This window comes from Dryobates pubescens, chromosome 7 (assembly GCF_014839835.1).
Source record: "Dryobates pubescens isolate bDryPub1 chromosome 7, bDryPub1.pri, whole genome shotgun sequence".
NCBI classification, from domain to species: Eukaryota; Metazoa; Chordata; class Aves; order Piciformes; family Picidae; genus Dryobates; species Dryobates pubescens.
In genome coordinates this window covers 6,691,129-6,713,159 of record NC_071618.1, presented here as the reverse complement: position 1 = coordinate 6,713,159, position 22,031 = coordinate 6,691,129, and the positions used below count along the sequence as shown (strand labels likewise).

General features: G+C 41.9%; 1 protein-coding gene across 6 annotated transcripts in view; it reads right to left on the bottom strand.

The window, feature by feature from the left end:
- Window positions 1–6,458: 6,458 nt before the first annotated feature.
- Window positions 6,459–22,031, bottom strand: part of RASA3 (RAS p21 protein activator 3) — a 148,823-nt gene continuing 133,250 nt past the window's right edge. For 3 of the 6 annotated variants that reach the window (XM_054162876.1, XM_054162881.1, XM_054162879.1), the window contains 9 exons: window positions 21,244–21,321; window positions 20,694–20,767; window positions 19,769–19,816; window positions 16,962–17,068; window positions 15,915–15,997; window positions 11,786–11,997; window positions 10,951–11,054; window positions 8,913–9,096; window positions 6,460–8,279 (listed from right to left, as the gene is read on the bottom strand). In XM_054162876.1, the coding sequence (XP_054018851.1) occupies window positions 8,204–8,279; window positions 8,913–9,096; window positions 10,951–11,054; window positions 11,786–11,997; window positions 15,915–15,997; window positions 16,962–17,068; window positions 19,769–19,816; window positions 20,694–20,767; window positions 21,244–21,321 (966 nt within the window). In that variant the 3' untranslated portion in view covers window positions 6,460–8,203. Of the gene's footprint in view, window positions 8,280–8,912; window positions 9,097–10,950; window positions 11,055–11,785; window positions 11,998–15,914; window positions 15,998–16,961; window positions 17,069–19,768; window positions 19,817–20,693; window positions 20,768–21,243; window positions 21,322–22,031 lie in introns of all 6 variants that reach the window. The other 3 variants (XM_054162875.1, XM_054162877.1, XM_054162878.1) reach the window with 3 other exon arrangements.

The window sequence follows — 22,031 nt, the reverse complement described above, 5'->3', positions numbered from 1 at the left end:
TTGCACTGAGAAACACAACTGAAACCAACAGCACTCCCTCACAGCAGGAAATGCTTAGGCAGGAGAAACAGGCAGAGAAAACAAATTACTAAATATCTTGATTGAAGAAGCATTGTTCAGCTTCAGGAGCCTGGTGGGTAAACCCAGCTCTAATTCTTCTGCTTGTACCTGCCCAAGGCCTCTGTTGACTATGTCAGGTTCCACACCTGACAAGACACCTAAGAAGGCTTTGCCACCAGAGTGAATGCATCTCCCAGTTCTGCTTGAAATCCATTTGCTTCCAGCAGCATCCCACCTATGCCACCTGTGATGTGACCTTCTAAAACCAGTACTGCCTGTGGATATATCCCTTCCACCAAAAACCACACTGTTATTTGACTCTCACACTAGTCTTCATCTTTTGTGCTGTCTACTTGTGCAGTGCCTGGTGGCTGCTGGAGACTCTGACTGTTCTGCTAACATGACACCCAGGCAAAACCAGAGAAATTCAGCTCCAAGATCTGGCTCTTCCTGCGGGCAGAATATTGTATTTCCTCAGGATTTTCCAAGGAGCTGGCCTGTCATAATGGCTCACCACCACCATCAGCCCTTTGCTGCCTTAAACTCCCCTCATGAAGACTGGCACAGGCTCAAAGACAGGTTTCCTACTGGAGAGCTTGGCCTGAACATCATTTGTCTGGAAAAATGTTATCCCTTTTCACTCCAGAGACATATCCTTGGCATTTCTCTTGTAGGGTACCAGGTACCAGGAAGGGGAAATAGTAAGCAAAAGGCCCGCTTTCAGAGCCACTCAGCACAGAGAGCCCTCTGAGAGAGCACAGAGTGTCAGCAGATGGTAGCTGGTGTCCAAGCTACTTTGTTGTCAGAAGGAGATGACCAATGCTTTCACTTTATCTGGAAGCTGTGAATGCAGAAGAGAGAGCATAAAGAAAAGTGACAGGCTTGGGCAAGTGGCAGGCTTGGGCAGGTATCAGCCTTGGACAGGTAAGTATTAGCCAGTCATGTTAAGAGGAGGCAAGCAAGTTTGCAGATGACACCAAGTTGGGAACAGATGTTGGTCAGTTAGAGGGTGGAAAGGCTCTGCAGAGGGACCTCGACCGACTGGACAGAGGAGCAGAGTCCAATGGGATGGCATTTAACAAGTCCAAGTGCCGGGTGCTGCACTTTGGCCACGGCAACCCCATGCAGAGCTACAGGCTGGGGTCAGAGTGGCTGGAGAGCTGCCAAACAGAGAGGGACCTGGGGGTGCTGATTGACACCCGCCTAAACATGAGCCAGCAGTGTGCCCAGGTGGCCAAGAGTGCCAATGGCATCCTGGCCTGTATTAGGAATAGTGTGGCCAGCAGGAGCAGGGAGGTCATTGTGCCCCTGTACTCTGCATTGGTTAGGCCACACCTTGAGTACTGTGTCCAGTTCTGGGCCCCTCAGTTTAAGAAGGACATTGAAACACTTGAACATGTCCAGAGAAGGGCAACAAGGCTGGGGAGAGGCCTTGAGCACAGCCCTGTGAGGAGAGGCTGAGGGAGCTGAGATTGTTTAGCCTGGAGAAGAGAAGGATCAGGGGTGACCTCATTGCCCTCTACAACTACCTGAAAGGTGGTTGTAGCCAGGAAGGGGTTGGTCTCTTCTCCCAGGCAACCAGCACCAGAACAAGGGGACACAGTCTCAAGCTGTGCCAGGGGAGGTTTAGACTCAAAGTGAGGAAAAAGTTCTTCACTGAGCGAGTCATTCGTCATTGGAATGTGCTGCCCAGGGAGGTGGTGGAGTCACCGTCCCTGGGGGTGTTCAAGGGGAGATTGGACGTGGCACTTGGTGCCATGGTCTAGTCGTGAGGTCTGTTGGGACAGGTTGGACTTGATGATCCTTGGGGTCTCTTCCAGCCTTAGTTATACTGTCATAATGTGATACTGTGAAATCCTTGCGGAGCCCTTCCTGGGCTGGATGGGGCAAAGTGCCCTTGTATTTGAGAACCTGCTGAGAACTGATCCAAAAGTTTGTGAGACCATCAGGTAGATTGGTTCATTTTTTTTCCCCAACTCTCCTTCTCACAAATCCCAAGTATTTCACTCATTCAATTGCATCAGTGCTATTAATGGGATGCTGAGACACAGCCAGGGTGGGAGAGCAGGAATCTTCTTCAAGGCGGGCTTTACCACAAGAGAAAACATACCATAGGGTTGTCCTCACACCACCATGGCTCAGTGGGAGGCGAAGCATTTGCATCTCCAGACATCACAGATGAGCCTGTCTATTTTTAATGTTGCTTTTCTCAGCTGTGAGCCTCTTCACTTCCATTGCTGGCATAGTATGTCATGGCTGCCAGAGAATGGCTTCTGGAGAGGACAAGAAGTAGGAATTATAGCTGGACTGTAGCACAGAGAAACTTTCTAAAGCAAGCAAAACATGAGGTGTTTCAGGGTGGGCTTTTCTGTGCACAGTTTGTTTTCATTCCCCATAATCCATAACATTCACTCAGAATTTTATTGGAAGGATTCCTGTCAGCAGATTTCTGTACATCAACATGATGACTACATTTTTAGTTCTTCCCCCACCCCAAAAGAAATTCATGGCTACACTTACAAAGTGCCTTTCTTAACTAAATAAATTTGTTTAGTCACACCTCTGGTACCTGATGGCAACCATGCACCACTGTCACCTCTACCAAGACTTGACTTGTTCTCACATAAGGGCCCATATCCAGGCAGTACATTCGTTGGGGCCTCAAGTGAACAAGAAAAAACATACTTCCTTTTGACAGCTCTGGTGCAGAACAAACTGCAACACTGCAGCTGCAACAGAGGTTAAAGATATTAAGTGAATTTAAAGTTAGCCAGACACCTTACAGGCCCCACACTTAACAGAGAAAATTTGCCCTCAACATAAACCAGCACTGTCTGCATCTGGGCTCTCTAAGTGTGAATCTGGGCTAAGATTCAGCAGAGCAACGTTTTCAAACTAGTAGAAAGTCAGTTTCCCTTTTTATCATTTAAACATCCTTTACATTCAGCCCAGGCTACTGGTGAGCTTTTTGTTCAATCAACACATCCACATTCACTTTGCTGGCAAACCTGCTAATAGCTGACACTTTGTGGCTAAAACTAATAAATCTGTGAAAAGATGACTGAATTTTCCAGATAAATCAGTGACTCAAGTGAAGCAGAAAGGCATATGCAATTTGTTCAGAAGTTAGGAGGGCTAGGACTTTATTTTGGTTTAGGCTATTTTAGGAACCTAGAACCAATTATTTGCTCTGTGATGGCTCCTTCCAGTCTTTTCTTACACAGCCCAGACACACAGAACCAGAATACAGCGCTTCTGCCTTAAAATCTTGTATTTTCCTGGTACCTGCTTGAGTTCTGGAATAATCTGCTTATTTACTGTTTAATGACAGTAGCTCACAGCCAGAAAGAAATGTCTTCTCCAGTCTGCTAGCTTTTTTCTCCAGCTGTAATGACTACAGAAGGTGGATTGTGAAAAGATGCTGTCCTTTATTTGCAAGAACCACCCACCATCTGATCCAGCCTCTAGGACTGCCCTATGACATAGTCACCCTGGCAGCACCCATTTCCTGGAGCTAATAATGGGGACTGTCAGAGTTCACACATTGTCCTACTGTCCAGATCAGGCTCTCGTGCATGGGACAGGCTGAGGCTTCCTAGAAGCTCATAAAGAAGCTTCCTAGAAGCTTGACCCCTCGCAAACATTAACTGGTGCCTTGGGGCCCAGAAGTTCCAACCTTGTTTTCCTGTTGCTTGGAGGGCTCAGCCCTCCAGCTAATTAAGAAACTGACCACAGTGCACCCTCACCTGCTATAGAGAGTGTTGGGTTCCATGCAGCAAGGGGCCTGGCAGACAGACTTTCTCCCTGTAGACTGGGACCTCATCTAAGGAGTCCTGACTCCTCTTTGGTGAGTGCATGTATTTTGGGTACCCCTGGGGAGATTTTCCCTTTCTGAGCGATTGCACACTTTGGTTCATCTCTCTCCAGATAGCTTAGCTGGTGGTGCAGCAGTATATTCCCAACTGACATCTGAACCTGGAATTTTATTGTGTCAGAAGCACAGGTTAATTGCAATAAATCCAGAGCTGCCAGGTGGCTGCAGCTGGCTGTTTTGTGAGTGCTTCCGTGATCGGGCAGTTCTTTATGAGCATGCTCACAAGCTCAAATGACTTCTTTGAAGCTCTGTGGAGAATTGCAGAGAAGGGATGGAAACAGGAATCAAATCAGCATTCAAGTGTCTCAGACAGCTGCATTGCACAGGCAGTGGCCTTAGCCTCCAAACTCAACTTCTCACATTGACAGAAGTTCTGATTTCGAATAGCTTGTCAGATAGCACTCACTGACTACCATGAATGTTGGCCCTGGGTGCTCTTCACATTAACTGTACCCATCCATGCCCACAGCACATTGCTCTTTTCCTTTTTTCCATTTGGTGACTTTGATATGGAAACATCTCCAGACAAGAACTGTGTTCTCCAGACAAGAACTGTGCTCTCCAGCCCTCTCATTAACACAAACTTCATTAAAATCATACTGCCAGGAGAACCAAGAGCTACAGGTGCCAACACAGCTTTGAGACATCCCTGGCACACACAACATCTGTCACACCTGCAGTCCAACCAACTGCATCCCAGCACAGCTTCAGACACAACTGCCACAGCATGAGAGAGTTATTTGTCATCACTGCAGCACCTGCTCTCCATCTGTACTACATGTGTGCTTCCTAGGTGGATAAGTAACAAGATTTCATCTGTCAGCTAAACTCCCATCTATTGCCTTAAGAAACTAATAGAAATTTTGTTTCTGTGGGTGTGCAGTTCCACAGCCCAATCTCCCATTCTGACCTCTTCTGAAACACAAAGCCATTTGGCTGGCCAAAGACAGCACCAGCCTCAAAATGGAATGTACACAGGCCAGAGTCAATTGGGTCCTGTTGCCAGGTCAGCTGTGCACTGGTTCGGCAAGGGAGATGCTGTGGCATCAGGAGTCTTGCATTTCAGGCTGGGATAGAGGAGGAAAAGAAGGAAAAATGACTTGACATGCATGCTTACAGTTATGCTATTTTGTTGTTGGGTTTGGGGTTTGTTTGGTTTTGTTTTGGGTTTGGGGTTTATTTATTTTTTTATTTTGGGGTATTTTTTCCCCCACTCCAGATAGGACAGCATCCTTTGTAAGTGTCCCTTTCAAGCCATCTGTCTTGTGGGCAGGATTTCCTGAGTATTTCTGAAGATAACAGCAGAAACATATGCTGCAGACAGACAGGAGATGGAGGCTAAGCAAGTATTGGAAGCTTGGTTTTAACACAACCCCCTCACCAGCCCTGTTAATTAAGTTATGCTCTAAGAAAAGCAGCTTTTAAACATTTCCTATTGCCTTAAGCCAAGACATGTTATCAGGAAAGCATGGTACATTGTACACACTGAATGAATATAAAAGAGAGAGACTTGGGAATGGTGTTAGAGTAATTTTGCATTTAACTCTGCTCATTTATTACAAATCCTGTGTCAGTTTACTACCTCATCTTACTTAAAACCTTGCTTGTTTTTAAAACATGGTTTTCAATGCCTCAGCAAAAACACACACTTGTATAATTGTGGTCGAGTGCACATCACCAGTATCTTGGGGAAGGTGTCTTTCACCCTTGGCTTGGTTTTCATTCCTTGCTGTAGTCTACTTGTTAAACCACTACTGTCACTCTGCTAGAGGGTCCCTACAGAAGCTCTGCTCCAGAAGTTTCTCAGCAACACAGGCCTGTGTTCTGGTGACAAAGATACATGGCACAGCAGTGGGATTTGCCTTGATCACCAACTAGACTAGCACACACTGAATGAGCCAGTCAGCAGCTTTCTATACCAAAGGGGCCGCTGCTCAGCCTTCCTGCAAACACTGTCTGACAGAACCAGTGAGTGCAGCTTGTCACACAACACCTTAGGGCTAAAGCTTAATTGACATGAGTATCCAGAGAGGACTGGTCAGCTCCAGAAGACTGACTTATGAAACCTCATCATGCCCAAGGTTTTGACGCAGAATAGGTCCTGTTCAGAAGGGTAGTGGTTCCACAGGTTCATAAGCCATTATGCATGTGCTGTGCTCTCAACTCCTTTCCTTCTGTTCTTTCAACACAGTCTCACCCCTCCCCCTCTGAGCAGCAACAGGTGTGTAATAACACAAGGAACCAGCTCAAGATGCTTATCTAGCTGAACGATAACTGTTTTCTTTGCTAGAGTAGTTCATGGCTGTCTGAGGTGCCCACTCTGGTTTAGTGCAGAGCCCCACAGGTGCAATGCTGACCCAAGGAAAGGTTTGGGGATGGGAGAAGGAGCAATGATGACACTCAGCACCCCAAAGAAATTTGCTTACATTCACAAGGATCTCCACCCAAGGTCCAACTCTGAACAGCTGTGCCAACAAGCACCCTGTAGCCACCATGAATCTAAACAGACCCCAAATGGGCACACAGTTTTCAGAAATAAAACATTTCTTTTAATTGGCAAGTAGAACACACATTACAGGTCATTAGTATTTTATAAACAATATTAAGTTACAAATACATGTTAAAAATTGCAGTTCATGGCAGCTAAAAGCTTGGAGTCCAAAATGCATCTCAGCAATGCTTCATTACTTCCCTTTCCCCAGTCTGCTGGATGAAGACGAATAAAAGATCATTTTATCATCTACTCGGTGGCCTACTCTACACTCAGAAAGAAAACCTCATTTCTAAGAGCATCACTTAACAAACAGAGGCATTCAAAATACTTCAGCCATCTTAAATCAAGTCAGATGCAATGAGGACACAGTTAAGAATTACTCTGTAACACTTTAAACAAAGATACAGAAATCTTCACATTAAACTGAAAGTTCAATGTTTTCTGTTCCAATTCAGTTTAAAACCAAACACTAGCTTCTACCCCACAGAACCTTGAAGTCCATCATGCAGGCTTCTGTGCTATCAAAGCTAGGTGTTTCTAAATTGGACAAAGGAAAGTTAGGGCGTACAACTAAACAGCATACATAAATATGTATCTTACATTTAGCAGATCTTTATTCCCTTCCTCAACAACTTTTGTTGGTATTAGTGAGACACATAGCTCATTCCATTTTTCACTACACTCGGAATATTAACAAGGTATCATTATGCATGTTAATATACTAAATATCTTTTAACAAAGTCTCTTAAAAAAAGTATTTAAAAACACTTTTGGAAACGTAGAAATCTATTTTCCAGAAAAGCCAGTGGTACTAGAATAGCTTGAACTCCAGTGCTTAAGCATCCCTTCTGAGAAAACCCATCTTGATGGCTTTTTTGCCTGGGAACCAATGTCTCAGCTGCCAGACTTGGATTCTATTCATCCTTCTTGGTGATGTGGTACAAGGTCATCAAAATCAGCTTATCTTGCCTTTCAGTTGGCAGACTTTCAGAGATTACCACGTGCTGGACTGCACAAGAGACCTGTAGCTTTGACATGGATTCATTTCTTCCTACTCATGAGAGTCAGTTTTATTATACCACTGAGACTGCATCTTCAAAACGCAAGTCTGCTGAGCGCATCTGGAGAAACTACTGTGTATCTCAAAAACATCAAGAGTACCATTTGGATCTGAATTTCTATTAAAGACTGTGCACGTGTAGGAAAACCTCTGCTGCTGTAAAAACAAAAGGCCTGCTCAGAATACAAGCTACAATGCAAGGGATTCCACCAGAGGGGTTTTTCTCTGCTTTTCTAAATGCAGGCGTTAGAAGTGTTATGAAGCTTTCCCAAAGAAAACACGCAGGGCTGTGGCACAATATACATTAATCAGGAACAAAAAACAGTAACAAACAACCACTCTAGAAAATGCTGCAGATCAGCAGCATGCTTGGTTTCTGAAAAAGAAGGAATTGCATGGGAGTTGTCAAGATGAAGTCCACACACCTTGATCATTGAACTGATCACTAGATTCCAAGAAACCGAAGCAAATTTAAAAATACACATGACAACAACTGCCTAGAAGGCAGAGTTTTATCATCTGTGAATAACCAGATGAATAAAGTGCATAGCAACTATTATAAGTTTCTTGAAAAGAGAATACATTTAGCAAGTCTCAGAGTTTGTAAGCTTGACACTTATCCATACATTTTGCTACATGTGTGGCTTCCCTTTTGTTTTGCTATTTAGCTTCACTGATCGACCCTTCAGCACTGTCCTGTGACTTCCGTTGCACTTCATATAGAATGTGCTGAGATCTCTGACTGCTGCCTAATGTATGTCTGGAAGCTCTTGTCACCAATGGGATGTTCTCTAAAATAAAAGGTAAAAAAGGAAACAGTATTACACATAGAGTTTTTTGTCAGCACATCAAGATGACAGATCTGAAAAAGAACAGATAAATCCTTTTCACTAAGGTTGACTTTTAAAGTTGTAACTGTAATGATAGTACTTCATCTTGCTCCAACTGGAAGAACAGACTGATTAAACTGATCCTCTGTTTTGTCACTTGGATGCAGAATGCTCCTTTATTTACAGTCACGTGGCTCTATCAGCCACTCTTCTCCATCTTTAAATCAACACTCTAAAAGAAGCTAGCAAATACATGCATCTTCCGGATGTGCTCCATGAGCAGAGCTTCAAAATCGAAACAAACCAACCAAGCCACCCAAACAAAACACACACCCCTGACAAACAACACCCCCCAACCAGGGAAACAAAACCCCCAAACTCCATCTCATTCATTTTCATTTAAAAAAAAAAAGGCATTTAAAAATTCCTTACAATCCTATAAAATATTGTGATACCAATCCTAAATCACAACTTCACTTTGCACAGATTTCAGGATCTTTTCTTGAACGCGATTACGATGAAGGCCAGAACATAAGCAAGGGAAAGACCATTTCCCAGGACTGCTACCCTGTTTGGACAACCCATTATACTTACTGGCTTCCATATTTTGTCTTCTTAAATTTATCTCTCTTATACTGAGCATGCTCCTGCTCTAAGGTTCCAACACCTTCAATAATAAGCTTTAGTGTTTTATACGTCTCCTTAGGGTCATCGATGATGAATGTGGAATATTCTTCCTCTTCAGGTCCATCATACACAGACTTGCTGCCACAGGCCTCTAGAGAAAAAATGAAGTACAGGAATAGCTATTAGATAGGCAGGGGGGGAAAAAACAAGACATGTAGACTAAAAATACTCAGTCTGGGGTTCATATAGTTCCTTGGTTTGTTTCTGCATGACCACTTCAGAACTGCTTCCTGTCCTTCTGCTGGGCTGTTGGGAAGCCTATGCCCATTCCCTCCCTCCTCATTTTGTAAGAAAAGGGCAGCAAGGCTGGCAGCTGCTCCTGGCTTGGTGCAAAGTTGCCCTTAGCTGCAAAGTTGCCCTTTGCTGCACAGGCAATACTTTCATCTCAGTTACCACTAGCAGTGCCCTGTGCACATGCTTTGGGAACTCTGACATCCTAACTGCCACTATGCTGTAGGGCTGGCCTGCACAAAGTCAAGAATTCACTTATCAGAAGGACAGGTTCCATCTCAAAGCAGCAGATGAGCAGCATATACAGCGCTGCACAACAGACTGACTTCAAAACAATTGCAGGTTGAAGTGGTCACCAAAAATGCTTTACTATGCTACCCTAAAAGATTCACACAATAAGCATAAGCAGAACTTCCTGGCTGCCTGCTTAAGGATATGTCCTAAAAAGGGACAAGTCACACTCCCTTCTTAGCCTACTAGGGAGCCTTCCTGGCTAAGAGATCAGGACACTGATTATTGATCACTTCAGGAACAGTAAGGTTGTGGAGTCTCCTTCATTGGAGGTATTCAGAACTGGCTTTGACCTGATCTTGTGCAACCTGCTCCAGGTGAACTTGCTTTAAACAGGAGCATTGGACTAGATGGTCGAGGTCCCTTCCTACACCTACCATTCTGTGATTGCAGTTGAGCATATTAGAAGAGGAAAGAGATTATTGTACTTTGTGTCTATTTTTCCCTAGCTTTACTGCTGCCTCAGTCTGAGCTTTTGAGTTACCTTCCCCTTGCCGCACTGTCTGTGTCAGACCTGTGTCCTTTTCCCCAGCACTGCAACTCGATGCTGGCTCTGGCAGTGAAGATTCAGAACAGGGGAAAGCTGGGCATTGGCTCAGACAGCTCGGAAGTGGTGAGGATCTTAAGTTTGCAGTTGCATGGCGGCCAAGAATGGATTAAAGTGCCTTCCAATCTGTGTGTTTGACACCATTGGCTTATCTCATATTATAAAATAAAGTCCTATTTAAAGACCAGTGCCACAGTGAAGGCTTCCCTGCCACTCCCTGTGCTAAATCGGGATTTTGAGTCTGGCACTGTGTACACCGGATACTTTTCTTGGCATGTGTACCAGTACTGACTTCCTCTGCTGTCTCTTCTTTCTTTAATCCTTCATGTCACATCTCTGCTCCTCTCAGCTCCTTAGTTTCCTAGCACAAACTTCAGTTTTCAACATTTTGTAGACAGCCACAGATCATCTTTTGCTACTAATTCTGAAAAAGCCTTCCCAGTGAAACCATTTGTATCCAACCTGTTCTTGGGATCTGAATCAGGGAATGTGCACATGACTTCTGGTAATACAAACCCATGTTCTACTGAAACCTCAACTTTGCTGCAGCTTCTTTTCAGGATCAGTGAACTTCTGGTTTAGTGCAATTTGTCAATTCAGAGCATCCAAGCAATGCTCTGTGCTTATGCTATTTTAGGATGCTGTGCTCAAGACCGTATTTCAAACAACCGTTTATTACGCAAAGAACTTTGAACAGACTATGAGACTGCACAGTGCACTAAAAATAATTCACACAACTGCCTCAAGACATCACAAGGGGAAACAAGTTAAATATCTGCCACTGTGCTCCAGGATCTGATTCACAAGGCCAGTCTAGCTAAAACACGATTTTTTTTGCATCGCTAAGTGTATCGGAGATGCATCTTTCATCCTTACCTTGCATTTTCTCCAATTTTGGCATATACAAGTTGAAAAGAGAGTAGATGCGCTCAGTTTCTCTATCTCCATCTATATCCAGTTGTATATTTGCTGGAAGGCTTCTGGAAGGCATCAGGAAGAACGGTAGAAGTTACATGCTGAACAGTATGTTATGGCACAAAACGCACTTAACAAGGATGACAGTAAAGCGAGTACTCGTGAAAGCCAACAGAGAGTGTGAAAGAGAGCTCAAAACTTCCTATTTTTTCCAGATGAAAAGGTAGACAAGTTCAAACTTCTTTATGCCCAGATTTATCGAGTATGCTTTCTCTCTGACTTCAGAGGACTAAGTATCCTGACATTCTGGTGAATTAGTCTGCTCTAACCAGATGGAGGAGCCAAAGCACTGAACTCCCAGCTGTCCAGGACTTGTACTCTGAAACTAATACTAAAGATGAAAATTGTTTCCTATGAAGCAGACAGTACCTCTTCATTTAACAGAGAGCATGAGTGGTTCCCTCAGAAAAAGGTCAGCTTAGAATTAGATCTAGAAGCAGACAATTGTTTCAGGAATTTACAAACAGGACATTGAAGTTACTAATGACGGAACCAAAGAACCTTATCGTACAGTCAACACCTATTAATGTCTTGAACTCTAAAAGTGTCAACACTTTGATAGAGATATGCAGATACTGACACTATCAGAAATAACAACAAAAAATGGCTTTCTGAAACACCACAGCATTTGTGCCCTTGGCAAATCTTCTTGGTAACCACACACCTGCAAGTCATGCTGCAGAGATGCACGTATCCCTGGCAATACCTAGACCAACAGTATGTTACCAATCCTTACCCTGTGCAGGGTGTGCAGCCAGGAGTATTATCTGCAGTAGCTTTACAGCAAAGCCAGTGGCCATTAAGATAGGCAGAGGGATGATATACCGTGAGGCGCTTCTTGTTACATTGGCTGACTTTGGTAAGGATATCAATCCAGTCCTTGGCCTCCACACAGTTATTTGCTTGGATATACAGGACTCTTCTTTCAGGTTGGATCACCTGGAACATCTGCAAATAAGGAAATAAATAAAAAATGAACAATCAGATTGAGTCAGTGAACCTAAGACTGTTTTTTTCCTAAAGGGAAAAAGAGCAATTTAAAAGAATGCTCCAATAAATACATTTCAACATAAAACCAAGCAACAAATCTGCCCTTAAACAAGAAGACCTTTCACCTGGTACAAGGAGTAAGATACTGTTCCTGTAGGAGATAATTTACAAACAATATCAACTTGCTGGTTGGCCCTCAACCAGATTTGTTGTCAGCCTCAGGGATGCAATTTTAGTAATGCTGCAGCTCCAAGTTTTGGAAGGCTGACAGAGAACCTAATGCGAGGTTGAAAGGAAATACTAAGTCAGCAGGGGGCAGAAAAGAGAAAAGTGAGAGAGGACCCAGTCTTAGTCACAGCTTTCCTTTAATATGCTTTTTAACACATCTTTGTTTTTAACACTTATTTCAGCATGATTCCTTCATTTTAATAACTTCCATGTTTCTGTATCCAGCTATAGCTTCTGTAAACAAATCACAGCAATACAGTTTCTCTTTAATCATCAATGTTCAAACAATTACACATTAATTCTGCATTGTGGCTTGGGTGCTGAAAACCTAAATTAGAGCTCTCCTATTTGTTGAAAACAGCTTGCAACCTAAAGGTGGTACAATCACATTTGTTCTCCTCCTTCTGAAGAAATAAGTTTCTTATTGCTTGGTTATACTGATCACGCTGAAGATAGCTAAGCTCAAGTGATATGGCATTATGAGGTCTGTGGTGACAGGTTGGACTTGATGATCTTTGAGGTCTCTTCCAACCTTAGTGATACTGTGAAGTTTGTGATCTTAACTGAAAATTTTGGAAAGGCAAATGTCAACCATCCTCATGTCCTCTAGCTTCTGCAAATACTTAATTTTAATGGGTTTTCTTCTCTCTCAGGTACTCCTAAATTAACCTTCCCCTCTCTGCTTCTCAATTTGATTATTCAAATCATTTGATGTTACACACAATCAGAGAACTGTCAGGGCTGGAAGAGACCTCAAAGATCATTCAGCTCCAACGCCCCTGGCCACGGGCAGAGACACCTCACACTAGACCAGGTTGCTCAGAGCCCCATCCAGCCTGGCCTTAAATGCTTCTAGGGATGGGGCTTCTACCACCTCCCTGGGCAACCTGCTCCAGTGTCTCACCACTCCCATGGTGAAGAACAATGTCCATATCATGTGTAATATTATTTTCCAAACAGCTGGTTTCTCTGTGATACTCTAAAGAGAAAAAACAAACAGACACAAAAAGCTCCCCAAAATACCTCACACAAAAAAAACCCCAAACAAATAAAAAACCCCACCAAGCAAACAAACAAAACCAAAACACAAATCCCAACAAACCAAAAGCCTCACCAAAACTGAAACTCACTTTTCCCTATTGCAAAGACCTGAAACATTGTCCTGAATTTTACACCTAGCTGGACAGGAAAATGTCGTAGACTGGCACTTAGGCCAATCTCTTCTCCCCCTGTGACACTTACATATACTTGCTAATTTGTGAATGAACAGGTTTTTTAATTACAATGCCTATTCTAAGAGGAAAGAGAAAGCTCCAGCAGTCATTTCCCTTGATTTAGTATCATTACAGATGTCAGGCAATAATTAGAAAGGCAAAACACAGCATCAGTATAGGAGCTGCCAGAGCAATCACTCCAGCACTACCAAAATGCATGCCATAGAGAATCTTTCTTTTCAGGACAAGTGGAAATTTGAGTCTGGGGAATGGGGAAGGTAAAATCAAGCAAGGCAGAAGTGTGCTGCTCAACCCTCAGTTAACACCGAGCTAAAGGGAAAAGAATTTTAATGTTCTAATGGGGTAAATGGAGCCCTCTGCATTACAACAAAGGAAGAGATTTGAGGAGTATGGCTTTGTGTAAGGCAATACCAATCTAAGTGAATTAACATATGGCAACAGTTACTGAGAAGCCCACAACTAAGCCAAGAATTTCAAGTGGTTGCAAGACCTTTACACTACCAAACCCACCAGCTGCTTCTCAAACAACACAGAAGACCTGAACAGTACTTACAGCCACCTCCACAAACCCCCAGACTGGACTTCAGTAAGATGAAGGCTACAGGCCTCACTGACTGACAGACATGCAGATTTATCAGGAGTGAGGAAGACACTTGGTGCACTTCAGATACATGGACAATATTTATAGAAAATGTGGCTCTTTAATTACACTTAGCACCCATGAAAGAATATCCATCACAAATACATCTGCTGTGGTGCTTTGAGAATTCTGTTCTGGCTGCACTATATTTATATATGGCAAGATAAATGATTCTGCATTAGCACAGCACAGTGATAATGGTATTTTCTACTGCTTATGGAACGATTCTGAACATTTACTTTCAGGATTGGACACAGTCACCTTCATTTCCTTGGGTAGTACTAAATTTAAGCAAACAAAATAGCACACAGTTTCTGATGTTAATGAAAAAAAAAACCACAACACCACAACATTTTTTCCCTATAATAAATCTTCACAATAAAGAATTATTTTAGATGCATTCTATCCAGTAGATTCAGCTTAAGTTAAAAGACTGCTATCACTGAAGAGTTGACCAGTATTATAGCTCAACTCTCCACATACAGTGAGATTGCATGGCTACTTCTAGTTCAGTCAAGTTATTTTGTAGGGTACAGTTGGTAACAGTCCACTATGTTACAGCTGCCTTCTGATAGCTTGAGAATTGTTTTGTGGTTTGGTTGCTTTTGCCTACATTATTAACATGAGTTATAAACACCAGAGCCAGTTACTGTACAATGAAGATGTGCTCCAGAAACTGTCAGGTTGGTCAAACATTACTTCCCCCTGGAAAAACCATGTTGACTGCTAATGAACCTTTTATCCTTGATATGCCTTGAGATGGCACCAAGGATAAGTTGTTCCACCACTTTCCCAGGGATGGAGGTGAGGTCCTCCTTCTTGCCCTTTTTGAAGGCTGGCCTCGAGTCCTCAGGCACACCTCTCCTACAACTTACCAAATATGATCAAGAGTGGCCTAGCAATAACTTCCATCAGCTCCCTCAGAAGCCAAGCACTGTATTTCACTTTCATAATTTGCTGTCTGAGGAAAGTAGTACCTAGGGCAGTTTTGAACACCACCTTGCCTGGTGTTCACAAACAGTATAAATGGCAGGAGAGACTAAGTCATAACTATTTATGTATAACAAAGTTTGTAGTAGATGCACATTTACAGCTTCAAAACCCTGAGATTTTGTTTCTTTATTTAAAAACTCTTAAAGGACTGTACTCAGCTTTACAAACAGAAGAGTATGAAAAAGGCTTCCAACATCACCTAAACCAATCATGTCTAAGAACTGTTCTTATACAATGGAGGGTATATCTCACATACAGAAGTTGGCAGTAGTGTTCCACATATGATCTTTGCTTTATTACCTAGTGTGGCAACCAAAATGTTGTTTTGGCACATGACTCCACTCAAATATATATATGTGTGTATATATATATACACATGCACTTACATTAGCCAGTAAAGAAGCCTTGATAGCTGTGAAAGAAGATGTGTTCTTTCCCAATTATATGCAGCCAGCTCCATCCCAACAGAGAGGTCTGACAGAAAGGGCAGGGACTTGATCATCTTACCTGTGTCTGACATTATGGAGCCCAGACAGCTGATCAGCAGTGGTCAGTACTGAGTGTGCTGCAGATCAAGAAATCCAAAGACTGCTGACTGGGCTGTTAAGAATCTGAATGGGCTGTACTTTTGGAAACTCCTGCTACTATATACAGAACGAGCAGCTGTGGTTGTACATCTTTCAACAGAAACCCAATCCAGGGCACAAAAGGGAAAAGGCGATTAGGCTGGTGGATCTAGACCAGCCTAACAAGTACATTAATGAAGATGACCTACTTACATTTTTCATTTTAAAAGATTCCTCCTCCAGCCGTTCCACTGCCAGAATGTTTTCAATTGGAATGCTGCACAGAGGGTGATCGCCTGCAGAATACACACAGAGAGATACTGAGCAGCTTATTCACAACTCAACTTCACCCTCTGCCCTTATTCTAAGGGGTGCTCCAGTTCTTTTGAAGATGATTTTGACTGCATAATAAAAAAAATCTTTTACTTGGCAGGGATTTACTAGCATGGTCCTTAAGCATTATCTTAGGCTCATTTCTGTTTGCAGCTGCACTATGCTGTGCTAGCAAACCTCTTAGAGACTGACTGCTGCAGCAGGATGCAGTGTATTTCCTGAGAAGGTGTCAATGAAAGAAATTATTCCTGTCAGCTTAACTGAACTAGGCTGATGGTGATGATGTAAGATCTCAAAGCTGAGTGTGAAATGACAACTGACATGATCTGAACATGTTTCATTATCTTTCTCACTCCCTATGTATTTATATAATGGAAGAAATTGGTATTTGTTGTATGCTACTGAACAGACCGGAACAATTTATGAAGAACAAAATCCTTGATAGTAAGCAATGTTATGTGAACACAATCTTGCCCATTTGAAACTTGCAGTAGGCAGGGCTTTGTCTGCAACTTTTGCAGACAATTGTACCAATGCTACAGAATTTATGGGAAACAGCTGGGATGTTTCTGAGAATGTTTATTTAATAAACCCCAAATCTGAATGTAAGGTATTTGCATCTTGAGTTTCGTTTCCTTCAACAATTTACTAGGTAACTGTGAAACCAAATGATGATGTTGCTGACTGATATTAGACAAGTATTAGCCAATATTCTGCTACTATATAGGGCACTCTGCTATCCAAGAAGCTTCTCTAGCAGTCATCACACATATACTAAAAACCAGGCAAGAACATACAGGATGACAGACTTGCCTGAGCAGTGCCTTCTCTAGTTACAAACCTGTATCTCAGACTTTTGTTCCTACACTACCCTTACATTAAATCTTTGCTTTAGTGTATCAAAAAGACTGTTAAGGCCTTTGTTACCTTTGCTTTTCTGGTAGGTAAACTCATGGTTTGTCAGGCGAAACCATCTCTTCTTGAAGTTTTTCATACCAAATCGTTTTCTTCCTTGTGCTCTCTTGATCATGAACCTGGTAAGCAGGACAACAGCTATTACAATACATCAGATTTTACATAACTATGCACATAAATATATGCATGCATATAAAATATGCATTTATGTATATAGATATATACATATATGCATATATATACATACATACATGAAGGTACTTGCAAAGCTTTAGGAGGGGACACACAGTGTTCTCTAATTACTGAGGCCTTGTCTTGATAAGGAAAGAAAAGTTGCATTTGGATAGGTTTAGTGCATTTGTTAGTCAAGCCTGTCCTCCTTCCAGATCTAGGTTAAGAGGGGCAAAACATGTAGCGTGATTTGTAGTCTACATAAGTGTTCTAGTTAGTTAGCTGAACTGCAGTTTGTGCCCCTTCCTCAGGTGTAAGTCCAGCTAAATGGTTTCCTACAACAGCAGTAAAAGGGCAGAACACAGTTAGTACTACTCTGCTAAGCTTGACCTTTATTTTTTCTTTTTTAAGCTGTGAGAAAGCCCAAAAGGTTTATAGTATGTTTAATAATTAAAAGACAGGTGTAAGTCATCTGGGACCATACCCTTACATGCTTTAGTCACTCCCAAGCTCTAGAAATAAAATCAGGATTTCCACAGCTCCATTTGCCATTGCATATTGATGCTGCAGTTGGAAATGTGTTTTCAGTAACGCACAAAGCAATCTGACTGCTTCAAGCTAGAGCCCTTCATCCCCCCCCGTCTTGGCAGAGGAGGGGCATTCATTCAATGAGTTGTCAGTTTTAATTAATTTCAAACTTGAATTAGCTTACAAGAAAATGTGATGCATCTACCACCTTCCTAGCCACTAAATCAATCCAAAAGCTTCAAGGTGACTTTGAAAAGCCTAGTGACTTCATACTGCTCAGCATAATTTTAGTGAGAAAAAATGTGTATGCATATGCAGTAGAGAGTTGGTAACAGCTACTCTACACATTACATCAGCTACTGTGTCAAATACAGAGAACTGCATAATGGAGCGAGTCAAAACTACATACTACAGAGTAGTTTTATCAAGTAGGAAGGCACTACACAGCACAAAGAGCACACAGAGAGAACAGCGAGTGCTTTGGTTGAGTATTCTCAACAGCAGAGCTAAAATGCTTGGAATAGCTAATACTGTTTCTCACCTCTGGTGTCTTCAGTCAGAAACAACTACATTGCATCTGACTGAACCGCAGATCTGTTTAAAGCTCAGATAGAAACCCAAGTTCTTTAACTGTTTTGCAACCAGCTGGGCTGGTGCCTGCTATCCATTCCAAGTTGTATGGCCAAAAACTAACACAGACTGTATACAGCAACAGATTTTTTTAAAACCTCCTATAGTTACACACCTCTCACATTCTTAAAATGGTCAGACAGTTACTGTCTCAGTCCTTAATCTTGGATTACTTGAGAAATACTGAATAGGACCGTATGATTCAGTTCATCACCAGGCTCACTGGCAGAAGTCATCATATTTTCAGGTTAAGGTAAATTTCAAGGGACAACACGCTCATCAAGTTAGTTTCTCTTCCTTTTCATACCAACATTTAAAAGGTGATTTAAAACTGTAAACTCTTACAGACCCTCCCTCTGAAAAATGCCACCTCCATACTGCAGAGCTAAAAGCACACTTCTAATTACATTCTTCACAGCTGACACAGCCAAGAGAAGATTGTGCTTTTATTTCCCACAGATAGGTGACAAGCATTCAAAGGCACAGATGTTATAAAGGTCAACTTAAAGGATTTGTTTCTAACATTCACAGAATGTGTGAGAAGTCAGAGCAAATGGTCAGAAGCACAAAGCAAAAAAAAAGGTGTAAGATAAACCCCGTTTCACTGTTGGAAACACTGCTGCTTCTCATGTTTGCAGTAGGTCTGAGTTTGGATCTGCCTTGGCCTTGCTTGGGAACATCAGCATGCTCCTTTCACCTACAAGAAGGCCAGGGCTAGTTCTCCTTTTAATTCTCTTCCTCTTGGAGAGAATCAGGCAGACAGCTGTTAAGCAGCAATGGCATGATGAATGCCAAAAAACTCAAGTGCCAGTGACTAATCTTTGGTACTGTACCTTCATTCAAAAGTACATATGCTATAGCTTTCCATCTAGATACCCTTAATAGGAGCAAAGAGATAAAAAAACCCAAACAAACATCGCAGACAGAAACCTGATGAACCAGCCAATCAGTCTGGAAAAGAATCAAATCAAAGGCTGTGAAAATTCCCATCCACTCCCCAAGCCAGAACATGGCAGTAATACAAAATGCCAGGAAAAACAGACAGCTGAAGGCCACTGCTCACCCTTGAGAACAATTTACATGAATGCTGTGTAAGAAGTGCCTAGAAAACGTAAAGCCATTTCTGAATTTCTTCCAGTGAGCTGACTGGGAGTATTGCATACACTGAATGTCAAGCAAGTTTTAGTGCTTCTTGAAGCCTCTGCCTAAACATAGAAGTCTTTTATTCTCTATTTACAGCATGTTTAAGGAAGGGAAATAATTAAGCAAGCAAGTAAATACATAAATAAGAGTTGGTCAACATCAAGAAACAGGTAACACAATGTTCTCTGCTGGATTTACACAGGCATTTCAGAATTGCTAAACAGTGTATTTTCTCCCCTAAGTTAAGTTAAGTCAGACAAGTCTGTTGCTGTGAAGGAAGGACATGCTGTCAGCCTTGCTTGGAAGCCTTTGCTACAGCAAAGCACCAACTGCCCCTACCATCTTACCTGCATGAACTATTACCATCAACTTTCTTTACTGTTAGTTTAAGAGTCCTTACAACAGCAGCCACAGGCCGAGCAAGAAAAGACAGAAAAAAATCAGACAGGAGCAAAAGAAAGACAGAGGCAGAAAAAAATAACGTTTCAGAATTACAGGGGAAAATGTTACAATAAGTTTATTTTCAAAACCAAAAGAATGATACAGCTACAGAATTAAATTAGACAAGCTTGCTTTGAGGGGCAGATGCTTACTAGAGAAGTGAATTGAACTGCAGAGGTTAACTGGAAGGGGTAGTCGTGTTCTCACCAAAAACCTAAATTTTGCATGACTTGGAGCTACCAGAAAAGCTTACTTTCAATCACTGTTTCAATTTATTAAGCTCTGACAGAATGAATCTGGATTTGTTACTTTCTACCTCCCAGCTCAAAGAAGTTGTTTCCAAAGTGCACTTCAATATCACAAGTCAGTTAAGTAACACAAAAAATGGCAACAACTGGTATTTAAAACTAATATGTTTGGAAGCATGTTCCATATGCCAAAGTGAAGCACTTAAACTGTTCAAATACATCACAAATTCCCCTCAAAATGGGCATGACAATCATAGAACAATTTGGGTTGGAGGGGACCTTAAAGATCATCTAGTTCAAATAATAATGATTAGCATATGGATCTCACAGGGCAGCAAAAGCAAATTCCATTCACAGGCTTTGCCATCACTAAGATATTCAGTATCTGCCTTCACAGGAGAATTTTAGAGCTCTTATTCACTGCAGTTCAGAGACAAAAAAGAAAACCCAAAAAAAAGCAATGCAAGAATTTTTCTACACTCTCCTCTGAATGCATGGATGGGATGGAATGGCAGGGGAAGAAGAGATCGCTGCCTTAGAATGGTAGCAAACACACAAGTGGAGGGTTTTGCTGCATGCTTACCCTTCTTTAAGCAATATAGGTTGCTCTATGCTCTTGTGATCCTTCCTTCCCGAAGAGGAGATTAAATCTAGAAACTAAAAGGTGAACAAAAAGTAGAGATAAAAATTACAGGATTGCACTATGAACCTAAAATCCTCAGTGCTTGTATGGCATAGAGCTCTGCAAGAAAGTATTGTAAAATTAGTTAAACAGAATATAATGGCAGAAGCTTGAGGAATTTGGGGAGGAGGAGGGGAAGGGGGTTTCCTGGGTTGTAAATTAGAAACAGCACAGAAGATCTGTGCGCAGAAAAACTGTAGATGAGCAACATTTCTTGTGCTTTTTCCTTTGTTATAAGTATCTTTCACTTCCTTTTGGCTTAAACAATATTCATTACAGATCTGCAGCATCCAATAAAGCATGCATATGTCAAGCTCTCAACAAACAGCAGTTTGTTAATCCAATCTAATTATAAAGTAGAAGTAAATCCAAAAAGATTCTACTGCTGACACGCACATAATTTGGTAAGTTCATTGAATATTAGTTCAGAACATCCACATGCACTACTTACATTTTTTACTGCATCTGCGTATTTCTGCTCATTGAAATAGTCATAAAAAGTAGCCATGTAGGATTCCTTGAAATTGGCCTGAAATACAAAGCCAAACCCATACTTATCATAATACAGTTTATTCAGAAAATATTATTGTTAACAGCAGTAGAGCATGAGGCAAGCCACCAGAGATAAGAGTGGGGTTTTTCTTCTGGCCAGAGATAAAATAAGCAAAGCACTGCTTTCATATTGTACAGCACACATTCAGTAGTACTGTATTTTTATTTCAATGAGGTAGCAGAATGCATTTCATTTTCTACAGTTAATAACTCGATCTTCAAAAGCTTCAAACTTCTGCTTTGGCTTTTAATGTTGGTCCTGAAAGATGCTGACAAAAAAGTGTGGGAGAAGAAATTCTACTGACTCAAAGGATTCATAATCAAGGTACGGATTCATCTACAGTTGCCTCTGTGAATCCTAACTAGACCATCAGTGACCCCAAACAGTAGTGTGGTGCCTTAGGTACACAAGTTCTACTTGAATCAAATACCTAGAGCATGGGTGTCTAGATTTAATCTCACCACTGACTGGCAGAAAACCCAACTGCTATAAAAAGAAAAGCACAGCCCTCATTGTTACTGGGTGATTCTCCTCAGCTAAGCTTTAAAATGCGGAAACAATCAGCCCTGTAGAGCTATTATCATGTCCCAGAGGCAAGTAGAGAACTTACAGGTTTTCCTGATCACTATCTTCCAGAAGGAAGAAATTAAGAGCCCTGGAACAGATTTCTAGGTTGATCACATAAT